General features: G+C 43.5%; 1 protein-coding gene across 1 annotated transcript; it reads right to left on the reverse strand.

Annotated features, from left to right (window-relative positions):
• Positions 1-12,097: 12,097 nt before the first annotated feature.
• On the reverse strand, positions 12,098-24,246 carry TMEM202 (transmembrane protein 202). The gene is made up of 5 exons (XM_047796709.1): positions 24,166-24,246; positions 23,590-23,845; positions 13,657-13,806; positions 13,179-13,310; positions 12,098-12,415 (listed from the first exon to the last, which is right to left on the reverse strand). The coding sequence occupies exons 1-5, from the start codon at positions 24,244-24,246 to the stop codon at positions 12,219-12,221; spliced, it is 816 nt and encodes a 271-aa protein (XP_047652665.1). The 3' UTR covers positions 12,098-12,218.
• Positions 24,247-24,804: the final 558 nt, after the last annotated feature.

Raw genomic sequence — 24,804 nt, forward strand, 5'->3', positions numbered from 1 at the left:
TGCAACCGGATCCTTACCCACTGAGTGAGACCAAGGATCAAACCCTCGTCCTCATGGATATTAGTCAGGTTTGATAACTGCTAAGCCTCGATGGGAACTCCGGTTTTTCTTATTAATAGAATCTTTCACAGAGCAAAGTTTTTCATTTTCATGGGAACTAATCTACCAATATTTACTTTTATTAATGTTTTTGCTGTCAAATCTAATAACTCTTAGCTCTAGATCCTGAAGATTTTTTTCCTAGTTTTTATCCTAAAAGCTTTATAGTTTTACAATTTACATATAAATCCACAATTCATTTTGAGTTGATTTTTGCATAAGGTACATGGTAAGTTGAGGTTCATTGTTTTGACCCCAGGATGTCCAATTCTCCAGCACCATCTGTTGATAAATCTATCCTTCTTCCATTAAATTGTCTTTGCATTTCATTTGGGTACATTTATGTGCATCTATCTTTACTATAGTAATTTCCCAGGACAGAAGGACAAGAAAGAAAAGCATCACAATTTGATATTGTGTTTTGTCCTCAACTACTCTTGGAAAGGGAATTTGTGGAACAGTTTTGCAAAATATTGCAAAGAGAAAATGTAACTGCAAAAACTAAACTCCTTCTATGATAGCAGAGGAGAGACCTTTTATAAAAAAGTTAGGCCTTTTTTTTTTTCTTTTTCTGCTGCCTCTGCAGCACATGGATGTTCCCAGGCCAGGATCAAATCCTAGCCAGAGCTGCAACCTACGCCACAGCTGCAGCAGTGCTGGATCCTTAACCCACTGCGCTCACCCAGAATCAAACCAGTGCCTTCACAGAGATAAGCTGGATCATTAACCCACTGCACCACAGTGGGTACTCCAAGTTAGGCATTTTAAACACAGTATTTTCAAGTAATTAGTTGAGCCCCTGGATCTCCCTGGGAACATGACTGGAAAAGGTAAAATTTCTGTGTGTAAGAAAATGTGAAGAAGATGGGTATTTCTCAAAGGGGCAGCAAAGAATTAAAGAGGATAAACAAAGATGGAAGATTAAACAAGCCAGGCAGTTATGCCAAGAGGCTTGGGTCCAAGGAGAAAAATGGCTGAGGAAGTTTTGTTTTTATTTCGCTCTTTACTGTTTAAGGACAAGTTTGCTTAATTACAGCTTTAGGAGTTCCCGGTGTGGCTTAGCATTAACGAACCATGAAGACTCAGGTTCGATCCCTGGTCCCACTCAGTGGGTTAAGGATCTGGCGTTGCCATGAGCTGTGGTGTACGTTGCAGACATGGCTCGGATCTGGTATTGCTTGGCTGTGGTGTATGGCAGCGGCTGTAACTCCAATTGTAACTTCCTCCAATGAAGCCGGAGAACTTCATATGCAGCAGGTGGGGCCCTAAAAAGAGAAAAGTAAATAAATACAATTTTTTTTGTCTTTTTTTTTTTTTCCCCTAGGGCTGCACTCACAGCATACGGAGGTTCCCAGGCTAGGGCTCTAATCAGAGTTGTAGCCGCTGGCCTATGCCACAGCCACAGCAACTCGGGATCCAAGCTTCGTCTGTGACCTGCACCACAGCTCCTGGCAACGCTGGATCCTCAACCCACTGAGCTAGGCCAGGGATCAACCCCACAACCTCATGGTTCCTCGTCAGATTCATTAACCACTGCACCACGAAGGGAACTCCAAATAAATACAATTTTAAGGCACTGTGTTGACATAGTATTATTCTGTTTCCCAAAACCTTTGGAGAAGTCAGCTTCACACTAATGACTTGTGTAACTTTTCTCCTAGATGAAGTCTATGTCATTACTTTTTCCTTTTCAAGAATAAGCCCGTTCATGTTTTAGCAACTCTGAGCACTTTCCCTTAAGGCCCTAGACTGACCTGGGTGTGCAGGACCTCAGTGTTCTGTTAGAGCTCCACAGACTTGTGTCTTACCCTTTGCTCTTACTACCTTTATACCCCACTGCATAGTGAACTACTTGTTAACGTTTAATAAACCTCTGTTAAATTTTTGTTGAAGGGATGATGCATGAGAAGTTGGGTATGATTAAAAGATGATGGAGGTTACAGGTTTCCAAACCAGTCAAATATCTCCATGGTTTTAGGCATACTTATAAGGAAAGTAAATTTTGTCTTTAACAATCTTTCACATTTGTTTCAACACTTTCAGTGTCCCTGCTCTCCAAGTAATTGGCTCTTTGATCTTGCCTAAGAGCTCCCAAATTCTACCCCCACACGAGCATCTAGACCTCCCCTTTGCAAGGTTCCTTTTTCTTCCTCCTCTCTCAACTATCAAAACATCTGCTCAGTAGTATTTGGCTATATAAATTATCTAATTGATTTAATCAACTTAAATTAAAATATCACTAAAATTTGAACTATCCCCATAGAGAATCTGTATGTTAATACAGACATTTTTTTCATTCATTTTTACAAGGAGGTATATCTTTTAATGCTCCCTGCCCTGTCCATCCTTTACTCTCTCTCCTGGTTCCTCATCTAATATTCCAGAAAGTAAAATGTGTTGAATGGGGGTGATATTATTTATTGAAGCCACTTTTAAAGATGATAAAATTAAGGGCTATAGAATTTACCTAGTGAGGGGTACAGGCAGGCAGAAATAGTATAACAGCTTTTAGGAGTCTAAGGAATTAAAAGTAGGTTTTCACAGTGAACTACTAACACAGCCAACCAAAAAATTAGCTTCCACTTTCAAAGACCACAATCCTTTGTGCAAAACCATTTAAAGTCTCCCTGAGTCTAGATGATATACTCTCTTGCAGAGAGTCTGTTCCTTTTGCCTGTATCTTATTCCCTCCTTTCCAATTCCTACAAATAGTCGGAAATTATAGGAATCGGCTACATTTTTTCCCCCTTTTCAGCCGCCATACGGCATATGGAGTTCCCAGGCCAAGGATGAGATCCGAGCTGCAGTTGTGACAAGCTTCGGCAACACAAGATCCTTAACCCACTGTGCCAGACCAGGGATCAAACCTGTGTCCTAAGATGCTGCCAATCCTGTTATACCACTGTGGGAACTCCATCACCTACATTTTAAAATGAGGTATCTGAATAAAAAATAAGAGACAACTTTTCAAAAGTTACCTTGGAGGTAGAGAATTGAATTTAATTACTCCAAGTTACTTACTAAAATAACCTGGGGTTGTAGAGGCCAACAGGAATAACTTCTCTATTATTTACTGTGTTTAGCAATAAACAGCACTAGAAATTTCAGAGCCTTGCTGGTTAATGGAGGATCTTAAGCCCAAGAAACTTAAATATTTGCCAAAAGTTAGCCTAATTCATTAGGGGAGTGAAGCCCAAAAAACGAGAGTCTGAATTTCCAAACAGAATGCCCTTTCCATTCTGCTAAGAGATCCCATTGGGTGGTCATGAAAATCTGTAAAGGCTTGGTGGCTTGGGCTCCCCATCTTTTGCAGCCTTTCCCATCACAGCACACAACACGAACATGGAAACTTCTTTTAATCAGCTTTTAATCACTTTGTGATTCTTAGGTTGTTGGTGCCTTTGACCTAAATGGTACGAATGATTATCATCCACAGTATCAATCTGTTCAGTGAACAGGGTGTAACGTAGGGAGGATTCGACAGTCCTCATACCATCCTCTCAGAACTACATCGGATACCCCTACTGCTCCTCACACAGACTCAACAAAATGTCTTCAACCCCAAATGGAAATATCTCCGCTGGATTGCTTTTTTTCCCCTTGCCCTTGACTACCTGACATCTAAGGTTAAATTTTTTTTTTTTGTCTTGTTGTCATCATTTCTCTCAGCTGAATCTGTTTCCATCATTCCTATTTTCGGCCATTTGCTTTTGATTACCCTCAAGTCTATTGCAACGTATTTCTCGGCCTCAGGTCTTTTTTCTACTGGGTCAGCAGAGGTTCTTCCTCAGCAGCTAACCTTGCCCGAGGGATAAACCCATCCCTTATTACTGATTCATCTCCTATCTCTGGCCCTGTCTGTATCTCTGACTCTGCCTGGATTCTCGCTTGTGCCACTGCACTTAACTGTCTTTCTGGTGTCTCACTCACCCACGGAGAAACACCTACATTTGCCTCAGGGAGACCCAATTCCTCTGCGGTTGTAGTTCTTAGCCTTGTCTTTGTTATAGAGACCATGAGGAGATTTTGATCCAGAAGAGAATCCTGAGAACTTATGTGACTGAGTCCAGAGAGGAAGCCTAGAGAAAAATAAAAGCTCAGGGTAAGCATGTTGGACAAGTAATGGAGAGAATCTCAAGTCATCAAACACCCCTGAAGAGTAACACTGGCTTAATTATAGTGTAATTTGATCAATAATACATTTCTGAATATCCTGTTCATTATCTTCATGGAGCTTGGGATTCAAAATATTAGCATCAGCTTTTCTGTAGTACAGTGTTTCCTGGAGGGTATGCAAGCCAATTTATTGGGGCACAGGAAGAAAATAATTTCTTTTCATATTTTTAGAAAATAATGATTTAAATTTTCTTTTTGAGTGTTTACAATGTCATGACTATATAAATAATATAATACATATACATATTTTATAAATAAACATTTTGGAATGCTCGCTAAAAAAATGTCTTACTAACAGAGCATGTGGTACAATGGTTTGGAGACCACCATTGTAGTTCATAAAAATAAGTACATGGTTTAGAAGGATTCAAGGAGAAGTGTTACCCATCCTATGTTACTGTTCTACTTTATTCTGGAGAGTCACAAAGGTGGAGAGGTTATTTGATATGACACAAGGAGAGGAGAATTTAGAAACTGTCTTTTGGAAAAACAGAAGATCTACAGAGTAGCTCGATTATATCTTTACCTTCTTCCTCTGCTTCCTAATCTTTCTCCTGTCCATTCAGGGTAAAGTATCATTACAGAAAAAAAATGTTTCAGATAAAATTGGAATACTTGCTTTAGGATGGATGTTTAACATAGAAATGACACTTGTGGGGCCCTTCCAAATTGTGAGATTCTAATATACCAAGCAACCAACCAAAAGAAAAGGGACTAGAAAAAGAGAGAAGGACCTAGCACAGAAGCCAATCACAAGAGGTTTTTTTCCTGTGCCTTCACTACTTAACAAGAGCATTAACTCACCAACTATCACATAGAAGATACCGCCCCACCAATTGATGTGGTAGACCAGAGGAAATAGGGCTCCAAGACATTCCCACTGTATAATTTCATTTGCATCAGGAATGAGATGAGGCAGAGGAGTAGGCAGGTGCCTAGGGTTGGAATGAAAGCTGTTAAAACCCATGATAACCCTTCTTCTGCCATCCCTCCCATTCCACCCCTTCCCTCTCTTCTTGGCACTTCTTGTCACCCTCAGCCATCTCAGTTATGCCATGGAGGCCTGTTACATGGCAGTGGTCATGGGAAGACCCATTTGGCAAAGGCCTTCTGCTTTAACAGGAATAAAGTTGTCACAGTGGAGCCTGTAGATAAGATGGACAGAACAGGTAGCTTGAAGCTACATGGTAATTTTCTGGGTGCCAGAAGGGCCTCTAGCCTATAATATCTCCTCAGGAGTCCCTCAGATAACAACTCTTAGAGATGTTTCCATTGGATTAAGCATAATCTTTTCAAGGCTGCCTCTTTAAGAGGCAATGGCCCTGTAAGGAGTGAAAATTTATTGGAAGTTTTCCTCCCTTTGGGAAGACACAAAGGTCCTGTGATAGTAGTATCCATGTAAGGCTGGGAAGGACTTGATAAAAGAAGGGGTAATGGCACCAGAAATGGAAGAAATACAAGGACTCTAGGGACAAATTTCTCCAACCTCATCATGCTGTACTACAGAAGATGGATATGCCCAGATCTGTGACCGTTTGGTGAGAGAGATGCTGAGCCACATAATATTAATGAGGATGGAGAGGACATAGATGAGGAAGAAGGCCCTGGAATACTGGAGGTAGTCTGCCCGGGAAGTGGGAAAGGAAAGGCTTGGCTGGGGCAGAGGTGACCCGCTGTTAAAGAAGGCTGGACAGGGTCTTGGGGCAGGAGCCAAGAACAAAGGGGTTGGGAACTTGTCTTACTTTCAGTGTCTTACTTGCAGTGGAGTCTTAAGAGTAAGGAGCCACCAAGTGGGTGGCTTTATAGGACCCTCCTTCCATTTCCTTATTGACATGTGGAATTCCTTCAGCTAGGAAATAAATCATTTATTCCACAATGAGAGGAAAGTGGATATTATACTTATTAACTGGAGAGGCATATTATGAAGTAACTATTATATTAGGGTGTAAATGACCAACATTTCTTTTTCTGAGGGAAGTTGTGAGCGCAAAGGTCACTAGACGTTAGCTTCCAACAGGGAAGGAGCTTTGGCTTTTAAGTCATGGGAGGAGCCGAGATGAGACAAACTTGGGCACATTTCTCCTGTTTGGAGGGGCTGGTGAATCAGTCCAGGAAAGAAGAGGCAGTGTTGTGGGAAGGAGAAAGGAGAATGGTGAGCTGTGGGGGATCTGACTGGGTCTACCAAAGTTGGGGTGGGGGGAGGTTGGGGGTAGCGCTAGGATTTGGAAAGCACTCACAGGGTGCCTCTCTGTGGATCTCTGTGGCTCCAGCAGAGATTGTGGTGGCACACGGTCCAGAACCCTGCCAGGACCCTCTGCTTGTTGGTCAGCACCATGAACCACACCCAAGTGTAAAGAGGACAAGCAGAGCAGCAGGACACAGTTGAAGACCTAGAGGCCAGTACAGAGAAGGAGAATGCAGCTGCGGATCTTCTCCAGGAGCCTATGCTGGAGGGCTGGCATGGAAGAGAAGCGGTGCATGCGAGAGAGAAATTGGCTGTGGTGGGGAAGAGAGGGGAACATCAGGAAAGGAATTTCTTCCAGGCGTCTCCATCTCCATTCACAGAAAAGACAAGCCCGGCATCTTGTGCTGAGAAAAACTCCTCCTCACTCCACACTTCAGCATCTTTTCCTTTTTTGGTTCCAGAGCCTCCCACAATTTTTTTTTTTTTTTTTTTTTTGCTTTTTAGGGCCGCACTCTTAGCATATGGAGGTTCCCAGGCCAGGGGTCCACTCAGAGCTGCAGCTGCCGGCCTACACCACAGTCACAGCCATGCCAGATCCGAGCCCTTTGTCTGCAACCCACGCCACAGCTCATGGCAACACTGGATCCTTAACCTACTGATCAAGGCCAGGGATCAAACCTGCAACCTCATGGTTCCTAGTCAGATTCGTTTCAGCTACGCCACGACAGGAACTCCCTCCCACAAATTTTTATTTTTCAATATTAACTTTAAAAAAATTCCATTTCACCTGTCCCCAGTTTTTTAAGAAAAAAAAAAAAGCGGAGTGACCTTGGCCTCTCCCACCTCAACAATTTCCCCATGACACACACAAGCTGCTTCTTCCAAAAGGATCCCCACCCACTTTAGCCTACAAAAGGCTTCCTCACTCTGTAGGTTGGGACACTCATTCTGCTGATATTGTAAACATTCGGGAAGATCTTGTCGTTTCCTTCTCTCCATCCTGGCTTCTTGCTCAACTGCCATAGAACTTAACACCCCTCGGTCCTGACACCCTTTCCTGCCCCTCCTCCACCAGAGGGGACCAGAACCAACAGGAGTCAGAACATAAAGCATGGGAACAACATCTCTGTCCCATGATCTGCCAGAACGGATCCAATCCCTTTCTCCTGAACAGATCTCTGCCAAACTCCAGACTCCTATAGCAACCTGCCTGCTGCACCCAGGTTTCTCTCAGACACACCAATGCCCGAGAGGTCTTTGTGAAATGTAGCCACCCTCTTTCCACCCTGCACCCTCATCCTGTACGGTTTTCTTATCTCCCACTTGTCAGTCACAATGTGTTCTGCCAATTCCACGTCTTTAATGTTCTCAAGCTCATGTTGTATCTCATCCTGTATCTTTAATGTCCTAAGCCCATCTCAAGGCCACTTAAAAAAAAAAAAATCGGAGTTCCCGTCGTGGCGCAGTGATTAACAAGTCCGACTGGGAACCATGAGGTTGAGGGTTCAGTCCCTGCCCTTGCTCAGTGGGTTAACGATCCGGTGTTGCTGTGAGCTGTGGTGTAGGTTGCAGACGCAGCTCGGATCCTGCGTTGCTGTGGCTCTGGTGTAGGCCGGTGGCTACAGCTCCGATTAGACCCCTAGCCTGGGAACCTCCATATGCCGCGGGAGCGGCCCAAGAAATGGCAAAAAAAAAGACAAAAAAAAATCTCTTTGTCATTCCTACCCTGGATTGCTGCAAAAGCTTGTTACCTGGTCTCTCTTCCACCAGGTTTGCTCTCCTTCAGTTTATTCTCCACTGAGTCACAAGGTGGGTGCCTCTAAAAGGCAAATCTGACTGCATCTCTCCTTTACTTAAAATACTCGGATTGCTCCCCACTACTATGAAGTAAAACCACGTTAGCATGAATTGGCAAAACTCAGGAAGATGGGGTTTCTGCTCACTATCAAGCCTCACTCAGTCCTTCGGTAGCTCCTCTGTGCCAGGTATGGTGTTAGGTACTGAGGGTGCAGTGGTTTGTTGCAGATCTTCCATGCACCCCATCCAGATCCACTCTCCACCCTTGCTCAAGGAGGCTGACAGATTTGGACTCTTCAGTGGGTTTTCTTGCCATCCAGTCTCTGATTAGACTTGACCAATAGGCAGGCATGGGCAGATCAGAGGTGTAGAAATCAGTGTGTTTATTCACTGATTCCCGCCCTGCCAGCGTGCCGAGGGGTGTCCATGTCCTTTAACTAAGGAAGAGTTCCTAATAGGCAGCCCTCTCCACAGAGCCACCCTTTTCTATTATGGTCACTGCTGCTTTCACTTAAGTGATCAGGCTTAGGAGTGGTAATGACTCTTCCCACTGATGGTTTCCCCAAATCTTTTTCAATTCTAAGGGGAGCTTGTAAATAGTCCCTTAAGTCAGTCTGTGCCAAGCCATCTGTTTCCTGCTGGATGTGGTTCTTAGTATCATGGAACAAAACGTTGAGCGTCAACTAGGCTCATTCTCTCCCTCCTTCTCTCCTGGTGCTCCAATTTTATTTTTCTTGCAGCTTCCTAACCCAGCATGGTCCTTCTTTTGCAGACGGTGCAATTGTTATGTAGCTGGTGCATGGTATCTATCAAACTTCCCACTTCATTTGTTAACATTATCAAATTCATTTTAGTCTTACCTTTTGGGGAGAGCCTTCCCGGAAACCAACCCTCAATCCCAGAATGTGTACTCCTACAGCACTTTGCAGTTGCCCTCTCACAACCTTTATCACATATTTCTGCAGTTTGTATGTTCTTCTGGTCTGTGACCTCCTTCAGTAGCAAGGATATAGCCTATACAACTGTGCATACTCGACATCTAGCACGGGGCTTGGAACATCATAATGATTCAGGAGAGGTTTCTGGATTGGAGGAAAATTTTAAAGGTAAAAAAAGAAAGACTGGACTTCAGGTTTCTGGTTTGGCATGCAAAGAAGTTGGAAGTTGTCACTCCAGTGTAACAACAGGTAAAAAGCTAAACAAACGGGAGTTCCCGTCGTGGCGCAGTGGTTAACGAATCCGACTAGGAACCATGAGGTTGCGGGTTCGGTCCCTGCCCTTGCTCAGTGGGTTAACGATCCGGCGTTGCCATGAGCTGTGGTGTAGGTTGCAGACGTGGCTCGGATCCCACGTTGCTGTGGCTCTGGCGTAGGCTGGCAGCTACAGCTCCAATTAGACCTCTAGCCTTGGAACCTCCATGTGCCACAGGAGTGGCCCTAGAAAAGGCAGAAAGACCAAAAAAAATTTAATAAAATTAAAGATCTACAAATAACAAATGCTGGAGAGGATGTGGAGAAAAGGGAACACTCTTATACTGTTGGTAGGAATGTAAGTTGGTACAGCCGTTATGGAGGTTCCTTAAAAAAATTAAAAATAGAGTTACAGTATGATCCAGGAGTCCCACTCCTGGGTGTATATCCAGAGAAAATTTTAATTCGAAAATATACTTGGGAGTTCCTGTCATGGCTCAGTAGTTAACGAATCTGACTGGCAACCATGAGGTTGCAGGGTTGGTCCCTGCCCTTGCTCAGTGGGTTAGGGATCTGGCATTGCCATGAGCTGTGGTGTAGGTCGCAGATGCGGCTCGGATCCCATGTTGCTGTGGCTCTTGCGCAGGCTGGAAGCTACAGCTCCAATTTGACCCCTAGCCTGGGAACCTCCATATGCCTCGGGAGCAGCCCTAGAAAAGGCAAAAAGACAAAAAAAAAGAAAAAAAAAGGAAAGGAAAAAATACATGGACCCTAATCTGCACAGCAGAACTATTTACAATAGCCAAGACATGAAAGCAAACTAAATGTCCACTGGCAGATGAATGGATTAAGGCGATGTGGAATATATATACACAATGGAATATTAGCCATAAAAAAGAATGAACTAATGCCATTTGTAGCAACATGGATGGACCTAGAGATTATAATATTAAGTGAAGTAAGTTGGACAGAGAAAGAAAAATACCATATTATATTGCTTATATGTGGAATCTAATGATATATATGAATGACATACAAAAGAGAAATAGACTCACAGACATGGAAAACAAACTTGTGGTTACCAAAGGGGGTGGTGGGGGGTGGATGAAGAGATAAATTAGGAATTTGGGATTAACATATACACACTACTATAGATAAAATAGATAAACAACGAGGACTTATTGCATAGCACAAAGAACTATATCCAATACCTTGTAATAACCTATGATGTAAAAGAATCTGAAAAAGAATATAAATATGTATGTATGTATAACTGAATCACTTTGCTGTACACCAGAAACTAACATAACATGGTAAATTAACTATATTCCAATTTTAAAAATGGTTATAACAAACAACAAAAACAAAAAAGCAAAATGCCAGGGGACAAAGAGATCTTTAGCCATCAAAAGATCCATGTGATTGCCTGAATGCCTCACCCTTACTCAGTGTTACACAGTATATAAAAATATGGAAACTTTTTTTTTTTTTGGTCTTTTTTGCTGTTGTTGTTGCTATTTCTTGGGCCGCTCCCACGGCATATGGAGGTTTCCAGGCTAGGGGTCTAATTGGAGCTGCAGCCACCGGCCTACGCCAGAGCCACAGCAACGCGGGATCCGAGCTGCGTCTGCAACCTACACCACAGCTCACGGCAACGCTGGATTGTTAACCCACTGAGCAAGGGCAGGGACCGAACCCGCAACCTCATGGTTCCTAGTCGGATTCGTTAACCACTGTGCCATGACGGGAACTCCTGGAAACATTTTTAACTTGGTCCATGTATATACTTAGATTGAAAAAAGCCCTTTAACTTCATTTGGCTCAGTGAAACATAACTGTAGCCTAAGGAATCAAAAGAGTCACAGGCTGTCAAGAATCTGAGAGAAGAGGGGGGCTCTGGAGCCAGTTCCCGTGTAAAAAGAGCCCATGGACAGATGAGCTCTCTCATTCTGCCCTCTGCTTTCCCTTAGCAGTGTATTCAATAAAGCTCTTCTAATTTACTTCTAAAAAAACCTCTCCCTTCTAAAAAAGCCTCTCCCCCCAAAACCAAACCAAACCAAACCAAACCAAAAACAAGAATCTGATGGAACCTATGGCCCTCTTCACAGAAAAGAGCATACAAGTTTTATACAGAGTGTCAGAGTTTGTAGACACTTGGTTAATGCTTCCCCCAGCCTGGGGAGAAGTATTGGGTTTACATAATAGCCTATAAGGGCTTTAAATGACCAATCCTTATGAGAAGTGGGATTTCATAGATTCCTCAGAATCTATCCAGCACCTCTCAACTCCTCTGGGTGGTAGATATCATCTCTATTGCTGTTCATTCCATTTCTCCAATTCATATTCAACAACGTTGTCCAAATGCCTTCTATCCTGAGTATGCCCAAAGCCACACATGATAAAGAAAATTTCAAACAGAATTTGGTGTCATTTTTCTTCATGGACCAGAATGGTCCATGAGATCCCTGATGCCCAAAGAGAGCTCTGATCCACGTACCACATCTTTTGCTAGTTTCTTTCATTTATGACCCTAAACACTGATGTTTTCTTTCAGAAACCTTTTCTTAAGTGAGTTTTCATTACTTTATGACTGTCATACACATTTTGGATGCAATATACGCAAAGGACATTTCATCAGGTTTAATGCTGTCTCCTTCAGTAACATGGACATGATGTTTGGAGAGTTTCCTCCAATCTGCACAACTACTCCCTACTCAGTTGGCTTCTCCCCTGTTTTAAAGACAAGGAGTAGCTGGGTTGTCCTATCGCCATCACAGTTCTGCACTTGGTAGTTTTGTCTCTCTTTCACTTGTAGATTCTATCGGAGACCTTAACTCCTCATCTTCAGCAGGCGATACTGTAGTCACTGGACCAATTCCCAGCCTTGACTTTTCTATGGGAACTGCAGAGACATTTTGATCAAGGGGAGGAGCTCTGGAAGTTATGTAGTTGAGGAAGAAGAGGATCCCTAAGGGAAGAGAAGAATTTGAGATGAGTTTCAGTAGACAGGTGGTCTTTTAGTTTTTAAAAATCTTGCTCATCTTTTACATACTCAACTCAGAAGGCCTCTTTTCAGTAAAGCCAACCCACCCTCCCCCACCAGGGTTGATTCCCTCCTGTGCTCCTAGTTCATTATAGTATTTCTCATGTGGTTAGGACAAAGCTTGAACCTCTTGGGTGCAAAGCATAGTTCCACTACTTTCTGCATGGTCTTGAGCAAGCTACTCAACCTGTCTGTGCCTCAGTTAGTGGTACAACAGATTATGAATTCTAGATTTCCAGACTCCAAAATTCATGATTTCTTTACCATACCACAGTGCTTCTCCACATACAAATGTTTTTTGGGTTTGTTTTTGGTTTTGGTTTTGGTTTTTGCTTTTTAGGGCTGCATTCGTGGCATATGGAGATTCCCAGGCTAGGGGTTGAATCTCGGAGCTACAGCTGCCGGCCTACACCACAGTCACAGCAAAGCAGGATCCAAGCCATGTCTACAACATACACCACAGTTCACAGCAACACCAGAACCTTAACCCACTGAGCAAGGCTGGGGATTGAACCCGAAACCTCATGCTTATTAGTCGGATTCGTTTCCCCTGAGCCACAATGGGAACTCCTAAATGTTCTTAATAGGAACAATTAGTGCTTCTATTTCTCCTAGATTCCACCTCCCTCTCAAGAACTGATTTCCCCTTCCATCCTTCTTGCATAAGTCAGGGAGGGAACTGACTCACCTGCAAACGTGTATAATAAGTCACTCCCCCAGGTAAGATAATAGGTCCATAGTAAATTTGACTCCATGGCACCCCTAGTATGCTCACGAACCTGTGCCAGAAATAGGATGAGGCAGAGGAGCAAGCAGAAAGCTAGGACCAGAAGAAAATATGTCACATCCCATCAGTGTCTTCAATTTGCCTTGACTGCCACCCCCAACTCTTCTACTTCCAGACACCATAATGTCTGGAAAGGATCAAAGGGAGAAACACTGGGGGACTGACCAAAATGGGAGACAGAAAGGGTCTCTACTTCTCCCCCGGCATAAGTCAACTAATCCATGTTTTATACCATAAGACAGGGGAAGTAACTGGCAACTTGATGTGATACTGAAGGAGAGAAAAAGGACAAGAAAAAGGAGGATGAAAGCCCCCACAGAGGAACTTTGGTCCCTTGACAATTTTACCATGGTGTTATCTTATCAGTCTAGGTCTGTACCTGAGATGAAGGTGAGCATGGATACCTTCAGATCCAAGTTAGCAGCCATGCTTTCTCTTTTAGGGAGGCAAGAGCGCAGGAGCCAGACAAGGACAACAAGTATGGTAAAGACAGAGATGAGGAAGAAGGCCCTGGAATATTGGAGGTAATCTGCCAAGGAGAAGAAGAGAAAGGCTTGGTTAGTCCAGTGGGGAACCTCTCCTTAAGAAAACCAGACAGGAGTTCCCGTCGTGGCGCAGCGGAAACGAATCCGACTAGGGACCGTGACGTTGCAGGTTCGATCGATCCCTGGCCCCGCTCAGGGGGTTAAGGATTTGGCCGTGCTGTGAACTGTGGTGTAGGTTGCAGATGCGGCTCGGATCCTGCAATGCTGTGGCTGTGGCACAGGCCAGCACCTGCAGCTCCAACTGGACCCCTAGCCTGGGAACCTCCATATGCCAAGTGTGCCACCCTGAAAAGCAAAATAAATAAATAAATAAAAATTAAAAATCATTGCAATTCTCCCTTAAAGTAAAAAACAAAAAAATTTTTAAAATTAAAAATAAAACAAAAAATAAGAAAACCAGGAGTTCCCATTGTGGCACAGGGGAAATGAATCCGACCAGCAACCATGAGGTTGTCAGTTTGATCCCTGGCCTTGCTCAGTGGGTTAAGGATCCGGTATTGCCATGAGCTGTGGTGTAGGTCGAAGACGCAGCTTGGATCTAGTGTTGCTGTGGCTGTGGCACAGGCTAGCAGCTGTAGCTCTGAGATTCAACCCCTAGCCTGGGAACCTCCATATGCTGCAGGTGTGGCCCTTAAAAAACAAACAAACAAGCAAAAAAACCAGACAGAGTCTTAGAGAAGGGACTTGCTAAGTGGCATCCAGGGCCTAAGTAAGTATCTTTTTTCATAGTTCTTCATTGATACTTGAATTTTTTACTATGAAAGCAAACCCTTAGCTGTAAAACTAAAGATAATATGCAAACAGTTGTACATTAACACATTAAGCTGGACATAAATTAGTTTATGAGATGTGACTATAACATCACAACATAAATTTAAACTTTCTCTTGTTCCTAATTCTAATTCTGAAAGTAATACATGTTCATGGAAGCAACATAAATGTCAATTGATAGATGATTGGATAAAGAAGATGTGATTATATATATATATACACACACACACACACACACACACACATACATACATAAAATGGCATACTACTCAGCCATAAAAAAGAACAAAATAATGCCATTGGGAGCAACATGGATGGACGTAGAGATTATCATACCAAGTAAGTCAGAAAGAGGAAAACAAATATGTGACTTATATGTGGAACCTAAAATTTGACAGGAGATCCTCTTGTGGCTCGCTGGTAACAATCCTGACTAATATGCCGGTTTGATCCTGGGCCTCCGTCAATAGGTTAAGGATCCAGCGTTGCCATAAGCGTAGGTTGCAGACATGGCTCGGATCTGGTGTTGCTGTGGCTGTGGTGTAGGATGGCAACTGCAGCTCCAATTCTACCCCTAGCCTGGGAACTTCCATATGCCGTCGGTGTGGACCTAAAAAGACAAAATAAAATAAAATAAAATAAGATATAAATGAACTTATTTATGAAACAAAAACAGACTTACAGACATAGAAAACAAACTTATGGTTACCAAAGGGGTAGAAGGATGGGGGGATAAATTAGGAGTTTGAGATTAGCAGATACAAACAACTACTTTTTTTTTCCCTGAGCCACGACGGGAACTCCTACAAGTTACCACATTTAAAACAAATAAACAACAAGGTCCTACTGTATAGCACAGGGAACTATATTCAATATCCTATAATAAAACGTACTGGAAAAGAATATGAAAACGAATATATATGTGTGTATGTGTATGTACAACTGAATCACTTTGCTGTACACTAGAAACTAACACAACATTGTAAATCAACTATACTTCAACTAAAATTTTTTTGTAAACTTAAGAAATAAACAAAAGGAATACATGTTCAATATAAGCACTGGAGAGACTACAAAAGTATCAAGAAGCAGGAAGAAAATCAGCCACAGTCCCACTACCCAGAGACAATCATTGCTAGTATTTTATTTGATTTCTTTCTGGTATTTTTCTATCCTCTGTACATAGTGAATACAACTCTAAATTTTGTGGGGGTTTTTCTTATGATCTTAGGGTAAGATTTTCCCCAAATCATCTGTTGTAAACATTGTGTTTTTCTTGGCAACACCCACGGCATGCAGAGGTACCCAGGCCAGGGATTGAACCTGCATCACAGCTATAACCAGAGCCACAGCAACAACAATGCATGATCCTTAATCTGCTGAGCCATGAGGGAACGCCCAAAATCATTTTTATTTTTATTTATTTTGTTTGTTTTTGTTTTTTGTCTTTTTGCCTTTTCTAGGGCCGCTCCTGCAGCATATGGAGGTTCCCAGGCTAGGGGTTGAACAAGAGCTGCATCTGCTGGCCTACACCAGAGCCACAGCAATGCGGGATCCGAGCTGTGTCTGCAACCTACGTCACAGCTCACAGCAACGCCAGATCGTTAACCCACTGAGCAAGGGAAGGGATTGAACCTGCAACCTTATGGTTCCTAGTCAGATTCATTAACCACTGTGCCATGACGGGAACTCCCAACATCATTTTTAACGGCTACAAAAGAGTCTGTCAGAGTTCCCGACTAGGAACCATGAGGTTGTGGGTTCGATCCCTGTCCTTGCTCAGTGGGTTAACGATCCAGCGTTGCGGTGAGCTGTGGTGTAGGTTGCAGACGCGGCTCGGATCCTGCATTGCTGTGGCTGTGGTGTAGGCTGCCGGCTATAGCTCCAATTGGACCTCTAGCCTGGGAACCTCCATATGCTGCGGGAGCAGCCCAAGAAATGGCAAAAAGACCCCCCCCCAAAAAAAGTCTGTCATCTCAACATATTTCCCCCCCCCTTTTTTTTTTTTTTGGCTCTTTAGGGCCCCACCCACAGCAGGTGGAAATTCCCAGGCTAGGGGTCAAATCAGAGCTATGCCGGCCTATGCCGCAGCCACAGCAACTCAGGATCCAAGACATGTCTGCAATGTACACCACAGCTCATGGCAATGCCGGATCCTTGATGCAGTGAGCAAGGTCAGGGATGGAACCCACATCCTCGTGGATACTAATCACATTCATTTCCACAGTACCACAACGGAAACTCCTGATTTTACGGTTATTGGAGTTTGTTTCCATTTATTTTTTCTCTTTCAAATGTATCTGGCATGTACAGTCCTTGTCAGCCTGTGACAACAAAATGAAGTCACATTTACCTTAACTCCCATATTGTAGTGATTTCAAGCCCTCATGGATTGCAGGAACTTAACACCCCGCAAATATCTCTTCCCTCCTCCCAGCCCCAGAGTCTCTCAAGGTCCCATCTCACATGTGTTTGAGGAAAGACCTGCTAAAGTTCTCTTGCTCCAATGCTCTGACCCAAGTGTGCTAACACTCCTCCTTCTCTCTCTCATCTCTTGGCTCCAGACTCTGCTCTTTGGCTCTGCCTCTGCAGCCTGGATGCTGGTAAGAGAGAAGACGGGACACACTAATTTTACTTTTCACTACCACATCCGTGATGTGGAATAGATCCTTGCCTTGATTTCCCCAGCAATGTTTTACAGAAGATTTAAGAAATAGAGTAACTAACAATTACAAGTAGATGTATTCTTTCTGAGATACCGCAGGCCCATCAATATCTTCAACATCCTTTATAGGGTGCTTCCTTGTCTAGCTTATTTTCTGTCTCAGTGTAACAACGGCCAGCTCATCCACCACTGAAAGCTCTCTAAGCACATCTATGCCTAAGGATTGAAATCCAACTTCCGAGTAACCCAGAGAGAAGAGTATTAAGCTTATCCCAGTCTATGATCTGCCTCTTAAGTTTTGTTTTGTTCTCTAGAACACATCACTGGCCAACATGATCAATAACAGTAGTTTCCATTAAAAGAAACCACACTCCTACCCACAGAGGTCAGTTCTTTGGCCCCAACAAGTTATCCATATTAAAACCTGGTAAGCCAAGGGCAGCACATTTTCTGAAAACCGTGTCATTCAGAGTAAGAGTATATGTAGTCAGTCAGAACCATCAGCTGCATGAAGCCCAATGTCTTAAGTATCTTTTGCAGTATGTGGCCCACAGTCCTCCATGGGCTCTAGAAGCTCTTGTCTAGAGCTCTGGATGCTTGATTATAACTCCCTTGATTACAGCTAATAGGATCAAGGAAGGGTGTCTGATCATGTTGGACGAATTTGATTCTTATCTTGGATATCTGGATTTGGGACTGATTGATGCTAATTTCCCCTTTTGATTGCTTGAACCAAGAAGATATAAAGCTAGCCTGGGATATCACTTTTCGGGCACTTATACACTGATAAACAGGAAAGACTGAGCTGCAGAGATAAAAGAAAACATAAAAAAAAAAATGGAGTTCCCATCGTGGCGCAGTGGTTAACGAATCCGACTAGGAACCATGAGGTTTCGAGTTCGGTCCCTGCCCTTGCTCAGTGGGTTAAGGATCCGGCATTGCCGTGAGCTGTGGCGTAGGTCGCAGACGCGGCTCGGATCCCGCGTTGCTGTGGCTCTGGCGTAGGGCGGTGGCTACAGCTCTGATTTGACCCCTAGCCTGGGAACCTCCACATGCCACAGGAGCGGCCCAAGAAATAGCTAAAAAGACAAAAAAAAAAGAAAAGAAAACATAAACAAAGATAAGTGACAAAGGAGCTCTAGAGAGACTGCATGACTGGCTGGCTTGATTTTGTTTGAGATCACAGCCTCCTTTGAAATCCCCTAAGGTCCAGAAAACTTCCTGCCTCTGGGAGCCTATGAGATTCTTTTAAATCTTTATAAATAAATTCACTCTTTAGTTTATGCTAGTTTGAATGTGTTCTGATATTTAAAACACAAAAGAGTACTTGCTAAGATATCCAGTCCAACTCCTAGACATGTTACAGTCCAGCCTTTCTTCTACCACAAGGGGAAGACTGCTCCTTCGTGTTCTTATTACAATCTGCTCTGTTTTAGCTTCTCTTCTCCTGAAAACTGCATAAACAAGATCACCCATAATTCCACAGGAACAATTAAAGTTTTGCAGCCTAGTATAGTCTGGTCCCATGAGGAACCAAGACTATCAGTCATAATGATATACAACAAATTATCTAGGCAAACTAAACACAGCTTCAGAGTCTAAAACAGCTGCATTCAGTTAACTTCATCGTTTTTTTAAATTTGTGTAATGAGACAAAGTTCTGAAAAGTGAATTCAAACCTTTATCTCCTCTTAGACATAACATATTTCAACTTTTAAACAACAGTTTGTACAGCAGCTTACCCACTAAAGTTTCAAAAATTTTAGGACCTAAGTCCAAAACAAAAGACCCTATTTGTACATATCGGTAAGAAACCTTGGTTCAGGAGCTCCCACTGTGGTGCAGCAGGTTATAGATAGACCCAGTGTCGTCTCCGTGATGGTGTGGGTTTGATCCCTGACCTGGCGCAGTGTGTTAAGGATCTAGTGTTGCCACAGCTGTGGCATAAGTCACAACTGTGGCTTGGAATCAGTCCCTGACCCAGAAACTTCCATATGCTGCCAGTGCAGTCAGAAAGAAAGAGAGAAATAAATAAATAAATACATACATACACACACCTTGGTCCAGAGAAAGAAGTGCCCTAGATATAAGGAACACCGATGGGGGTCTCTTGCACGCAAACATTTCTGAAGCCTTCCCTAAAGACGTGCATCAGTTGCAGGAACAGCAAGGCAAGGCTCCCAGATAATGAAGGCGATGAAATTAACGCCATGGGAAGAGAGGGGATGTCAGTTTCCATTTGGAGAGAAGTCTAAATCATTTGTGAAACTTGGTAAGATCCTCGTTTTCAGAATCATCCCGGTCACTGTTTCTGCACTTCAGAGCACCGTTAGGTAGGATGTAAAAGCTACCCAGATTAGAGGGAATGCTACTCAACCAGAAAGCAGTAGCATTTCTCAGTGAATTGAGAAACCATGTGGAAGTTTGTAACTGATGGACAGGATCTCCTTCTACTATTATGAAAGTAAAACTTTGCCCAAGAGTTACTGAAAAGTGGGAGGTACAGGACTATAAGCCACCCCACTCTTGTGAACAAATAGGTTTGCTTCGCACTCGCTGCTCTTCTCTTTTAAGGCTGTTGACACCCTGGAAGGAAGCAGTGGAGAAGCCAAGATGACATGAGAAGAAAGAGTACAAGAAAGAAGCCACCTGGCACTCAGATGCTCCAAAGGGGCTCCCCTCACCTAACTCTAGGTCCTTCAGCAAAAATCAAAGCCGGGATAGGAAAGCAGTGCTCCCAAAGGTTCTAGTCCCTTTTAACTTTGAAGGAGGCAGACTGAAGGGATGGAGGTGGGATGTAGAATTGATTTTGAGGGTGAGGAATGTGCTATTGGAGATAATCTTTTTCAACTAAAATTAAACCTCCATGCTGCTGCCATTATGCCTTCATTCTAGACGCTCCATTATGTAAGGTCAAGACCAAACTCCCCCAGATTGAGGAAAAATGCCCAAAGGAGGTGGTTTTGGAATGGAAAAGATGCTGGATGGATACCTAACACCCTGAAGAGGAAGCTTTGAACTCTGCTTAGTATTTAGATTCCCTTGCAACAGGTTGGTATCAGGATAAAAATCCCTACACAGCTTGTGGGTGATGACTGTGTGATGGTTCCTGGGGTCCTGACTCTGGACCAAAAGACCAAGGCTTTCTTCCCCACCCTCAACAAAACAGTTCAGGTTATTCTCTGTGGCAACACATTCTTTTACATTACGGTCTGATCTCACCTATGCAATGTGAGAAATTAGAAGTGAGACCTAGTAGTAAAAGTGAAGGATGATGTCCTTTACTCCTCATCCTTTCTTCATCGCATGAGCAATAGCTACAGCACAGGGGCCATCAGTTACCTAGAACCAGGTGAAGTCAGAAGAGAGGAACAGGGAGTTCCCGTCGTGGCGCAGTGGTTAACGAATCCGACTAGGAACCATGAGGTTGCGGGTTCGGTCCCTGCCCTTGCTCAGTGGGTTGATGATCCGGTGTTGCCGTGAGCTGTGGTGTAGGTTGCAGACACGGCTCGGATCCCGTGTTGCTGTGGCTCTGGTGTAGGCCGGTGGCTACAGCTCCGATTCGACCCCTGGCCTGGGAATCTCCATATGCCGTGGGAGCGGCCCAAGAAATGGTAAAAAGACAAAAAAAAAAAAAAAAAAGAAGAGAGGAACAGGAGTTCCCTTCATGGCGCAGTGGTTAATGAATCCGACTAGGAACCATGAGGTCATGGGTTCGATCCCCGGCCTTGTTCAGCGGGTTAGGGATCCGGCATTGCTGTGAGCTGTGGTGTAGGTTGCAGACGCAGCTCAGATCCTGTGTTGCTGTGGCTCTGGCGTAGGCCGGTGGCTACAGCTCCGATTCGACCCCTGGCCTGGGAATCTCCATATGCCGTGGGAGCGGCCCAAGAAATGGTAAAAAGACAAAAAAAAAAAAAAAAAAGAAGAGAGGAACAGGAGTTCCCTTCATGGCGCAGTGGTTAATGAATCCGACTAGGAACCATGAGGTCATGGGTTCGATCCCCGGCCTTGTTCAGCGGGTTAGGGATCCGGCATTGCTGTGAGCTGTGGTGTAGGTTGCAGACGCAGCTCAGATCCTGTGTTGCTGTGGCTCTGGCGTAGGCCAGCAGCAACAGCTTTGATTTGACTCCTAGCCTGGGAACCTCAGTACGCTGCAGGTGTGGCCCCGGAAAAGACCAAAAAACAAAAACAAAAAACCAGAAGAGGATCAATGGCCTGAAGTGAGTCGAGGACAGTCTATCCAGGACAGAAAAACAATGGTCTGAAGTGAGTCACATTCTTGAGCCTGAGAAAGCCCCAGTGAAACTCTCAGAAATGACTGGGGACACAATGGGACAGTGGGATAAATTCTTGCAATTCAGTCAGCAAAAGTTTGAAGCTTTTTTTTTTTTTTTTTGTCTTTTTAGGGCCACACCTGTGGCATATGGAAGTTCCCAGGCTAGGGGTTGAACTGGAGCTTCAGCTGCTGGCCTACACCACAGTCACAGTAATGTGGGATCAAAGCTGCGTCTGCGACCTACACCACAGCTCTCGGTAATGCCGGATCCTTAACCCACTAAGCCGGGCCAGGGATTGAACCCACATCCTTATGGATCCTAGTCGGGTTCATTACCGCTGAACCACACTGGGAACTCCAAGTCTAAAATTCTTGAACTTCGGCAGTAATGTATTTGGGTAACACTAACATTAATGTCATAGGCTGATGAGACCCGGACATACTGACTACACTTGGGGAATTCCTTATGAGATCTGTATTGCAGACTGATCACTAACCCTAGAAATAGGCCTATATAACATTGGAAATAGGATGGATACTTGACTTACAATTGTGTCCTTAAGGACTCACTTAAAGAATTAACAGTTGGCCTCAGGTGAGTTCAAGGCTCCAAGAAATAAGCTATTTGCTGATTATTTAAGAGACAACATTTCAAGATTTTGACTCCTTAAAGATTTAAATAATAGCCTCACGGCCCGAAGTTTAGCTTGGGTACTCAGTCACATAAATAAAACGGCAACTTAATTTTTATGCCTACATCTCTTACTCAGTATCTCTAGAAAAGAAATTAGCAATTGTAAATCTCTGGATGCACATAACCACATTGCCTTGGTTGTACCTATTTACACAATCCCAGCGCGTATGGGGGGTGTGCAACGCTGTGCGTTGCCATTTGCAAATCTCTGTGAATGTCATGATCGAGAAATCCTATCTCATCATTCATTTGATTTGCCGTTATTTAATGACTGATTGAGGTTAAAGTTATTTTTCCTATGATTATTGACATCTGTAGTTTCTGTTTTGTGAATTTTCTATTTACAAAAACATTTATTGGGGTATTCGTCTTCATAATAATAATTTGTATATCTTTTTTTTATATATTAAGGCCATTAACCTTTTATCTTTTGTATTTGTTGCACATATTTTCTCCAGTTTTTCTTTTTAGTTGAATATGCAGTTGAATTGTCTGCCTGCCTTTGCATTTAGTTTCTTCCCAAGATCTTGTTTTAGGATCCTGAGTCTTAGTTCCAAACACCCACAGCCCATGCCAAATAGGTGAGGCTCTACCTCAGGGTTGGCCATAGGTACCCCTTTCCTGCCACATTCTGAAACTCCTGTTTATCTAAGAAGGAGAAATAAACATTTACTCATGTTATTTTTTCTTTCACAATACCTCTTCCTTTGTTTAAATGTATCTCTTGTGAATGTTTGGGAAACTGTTGAGTGTAGTTATATCTTTTTTTTTTTGTCTTTTGAAGGCCGCACCTGGGGCATATGGAGGTTCTCAAGCTAGGGGCCGAATCAGAGCTGTAGCTGCCAGCCTACACCACAGCCACAGCAAGACTAGATCTGACCTACACCGTAGTTCACAGCAACACCGGAGTCTTAACTCACTGAGTGAGGCCAGGTATCGAACCTGTGTCCTCACGGATGCTAGTCAGACTCGTTTCCGTTGAGACATGATGGGAACTCCTGCAGTTGTATCTTTCCTCTATACCTTGGTTCTGATTGAAAAACTCATGCATATGATATTTCCTAAAATACCATGTCTCGCATTTTCAGATTTACTTAAATTCACATAAAACTGGATAATTTACTCTCTAAATAGCTGGCATTTCTTACACTATATATCTGACATGCACTCAACTCCTCTTCTACTGCTAGCAGAAGAACAAGCTGACCTTGAAAGTTCAATCTGATGGAGATTGAGACACTTTGCTTTATCTCCCAGCTAAGAACAATCACTTTGATTTCTGCAAGCTACATTAGAATAACAATTTCTGAGAAAGCTCTGAGAACTGCGGGGCCTATGGCATTCAATTTAGTGGCACTCACAGGGTGGCTTGGGGGTGTGGCTCCAGCACAGCTCATGGTCGCATGAGATCCAGAGTCCTGCATAGAGTTCAAGGCCATTCTTGATCACCAGGAGCTGCACCCAGTTCAGTGGGGACACGAAGATCAGCATTAGGAGGCTAAAACCACAGAGACCGCTACAGAACATTCGGATGTAGGCGTGTGTCTGATCCACATGCTGTTGTCGCCTCTCGGGTGGCATCGAGGCACTTGGATGTTTGTTGGTGGGGAGGGTAGGCTACAAGGATGAGGGATGAGGAAGATATTGCCTACCCAAAAAGACAATCCTTGATCCCCGGGATCTCCTGCACTTCTCCAGCTCAAGTATCCCCATGTGGGTTCTATTTGTGGCTATCTTTCCCTACCCCATCTATAAAAACCGGACATTTCAAGGTCACCTTTTCCCTATCTTTAGGAAACTCTGGGCCCGCCTTTAAGTAAGTCTACTTCCTCCCATCTTCCTCCATCCAGACCACTACTAGATGGAGCTGCTGTGGAAATGATATCATGATGGCTATTTATTCTCCCTGCAGAACCTACAATTGGGTACTGCCTCACCCTTCGGTAGTTTCTGTTCCCCTTGACCTTGGGAACCTTGGGATTGTAGAAGGTAAAGGTTACTTGTTCTTCCCGCTCCATCTTGGCAGCCAGTTCACTTTCTAACTGTCACGGAATCTGTCTCACCACTGCCTTATATACACTGGCAGAATCAAAAGAAACCATAGCACAGATCCCATTTCTGTTTCATATTCTGGGTCTGGTCAGACCAGCAAAAAATAAATAAATAAATAAATCATTACATTTTACGCATGTGCGTGTATGTGTGATGCTCCTCACCCTCCCTTCTCTGACTCCTCCCAACTCCTTGATTAAATAAATCCACAAATATTTTGTCAGCAGTTGTTGTGGGTCAAGCTTTCTGCTAGATCCTGGGATATACAGATAAATAAGACACAGTTCCCTAAAAACAAATAAAAAAATGTAACTCAGGACAGGGAACTTGCCAGGGCCTGAGATGCATATGACAAAATAAGCACTTATTCACAGCTAACAGCTGTCATTCACTTACTTTAAAAAGCAATGTGGGGTCTTCAGTCTGTGCTACAGGCTCCACTTCCAGGCCCGTGGGGTCCCAGGGGAGCATGGCCACAGCCAGTGCACCAAGTGCCTTACTCCTTAGATCACTACTGGATGGAG

This window comes from Phacochoerus africanus, chromosome 9 (assembly GCF_016906955.1).
Source record: "Phacochoerus africanus isolate WHEZ1 chromosome 9, ROS_Pafr_v1, whole genome shotgun sequence".
Taxonomy (NCBI): domain Eukaryota; kingdom Metazoa; phylum Chordata; class Mammalia; order Artiodactyla; family Suidae; genus Phacochoerus; species Phacochoerus africanus.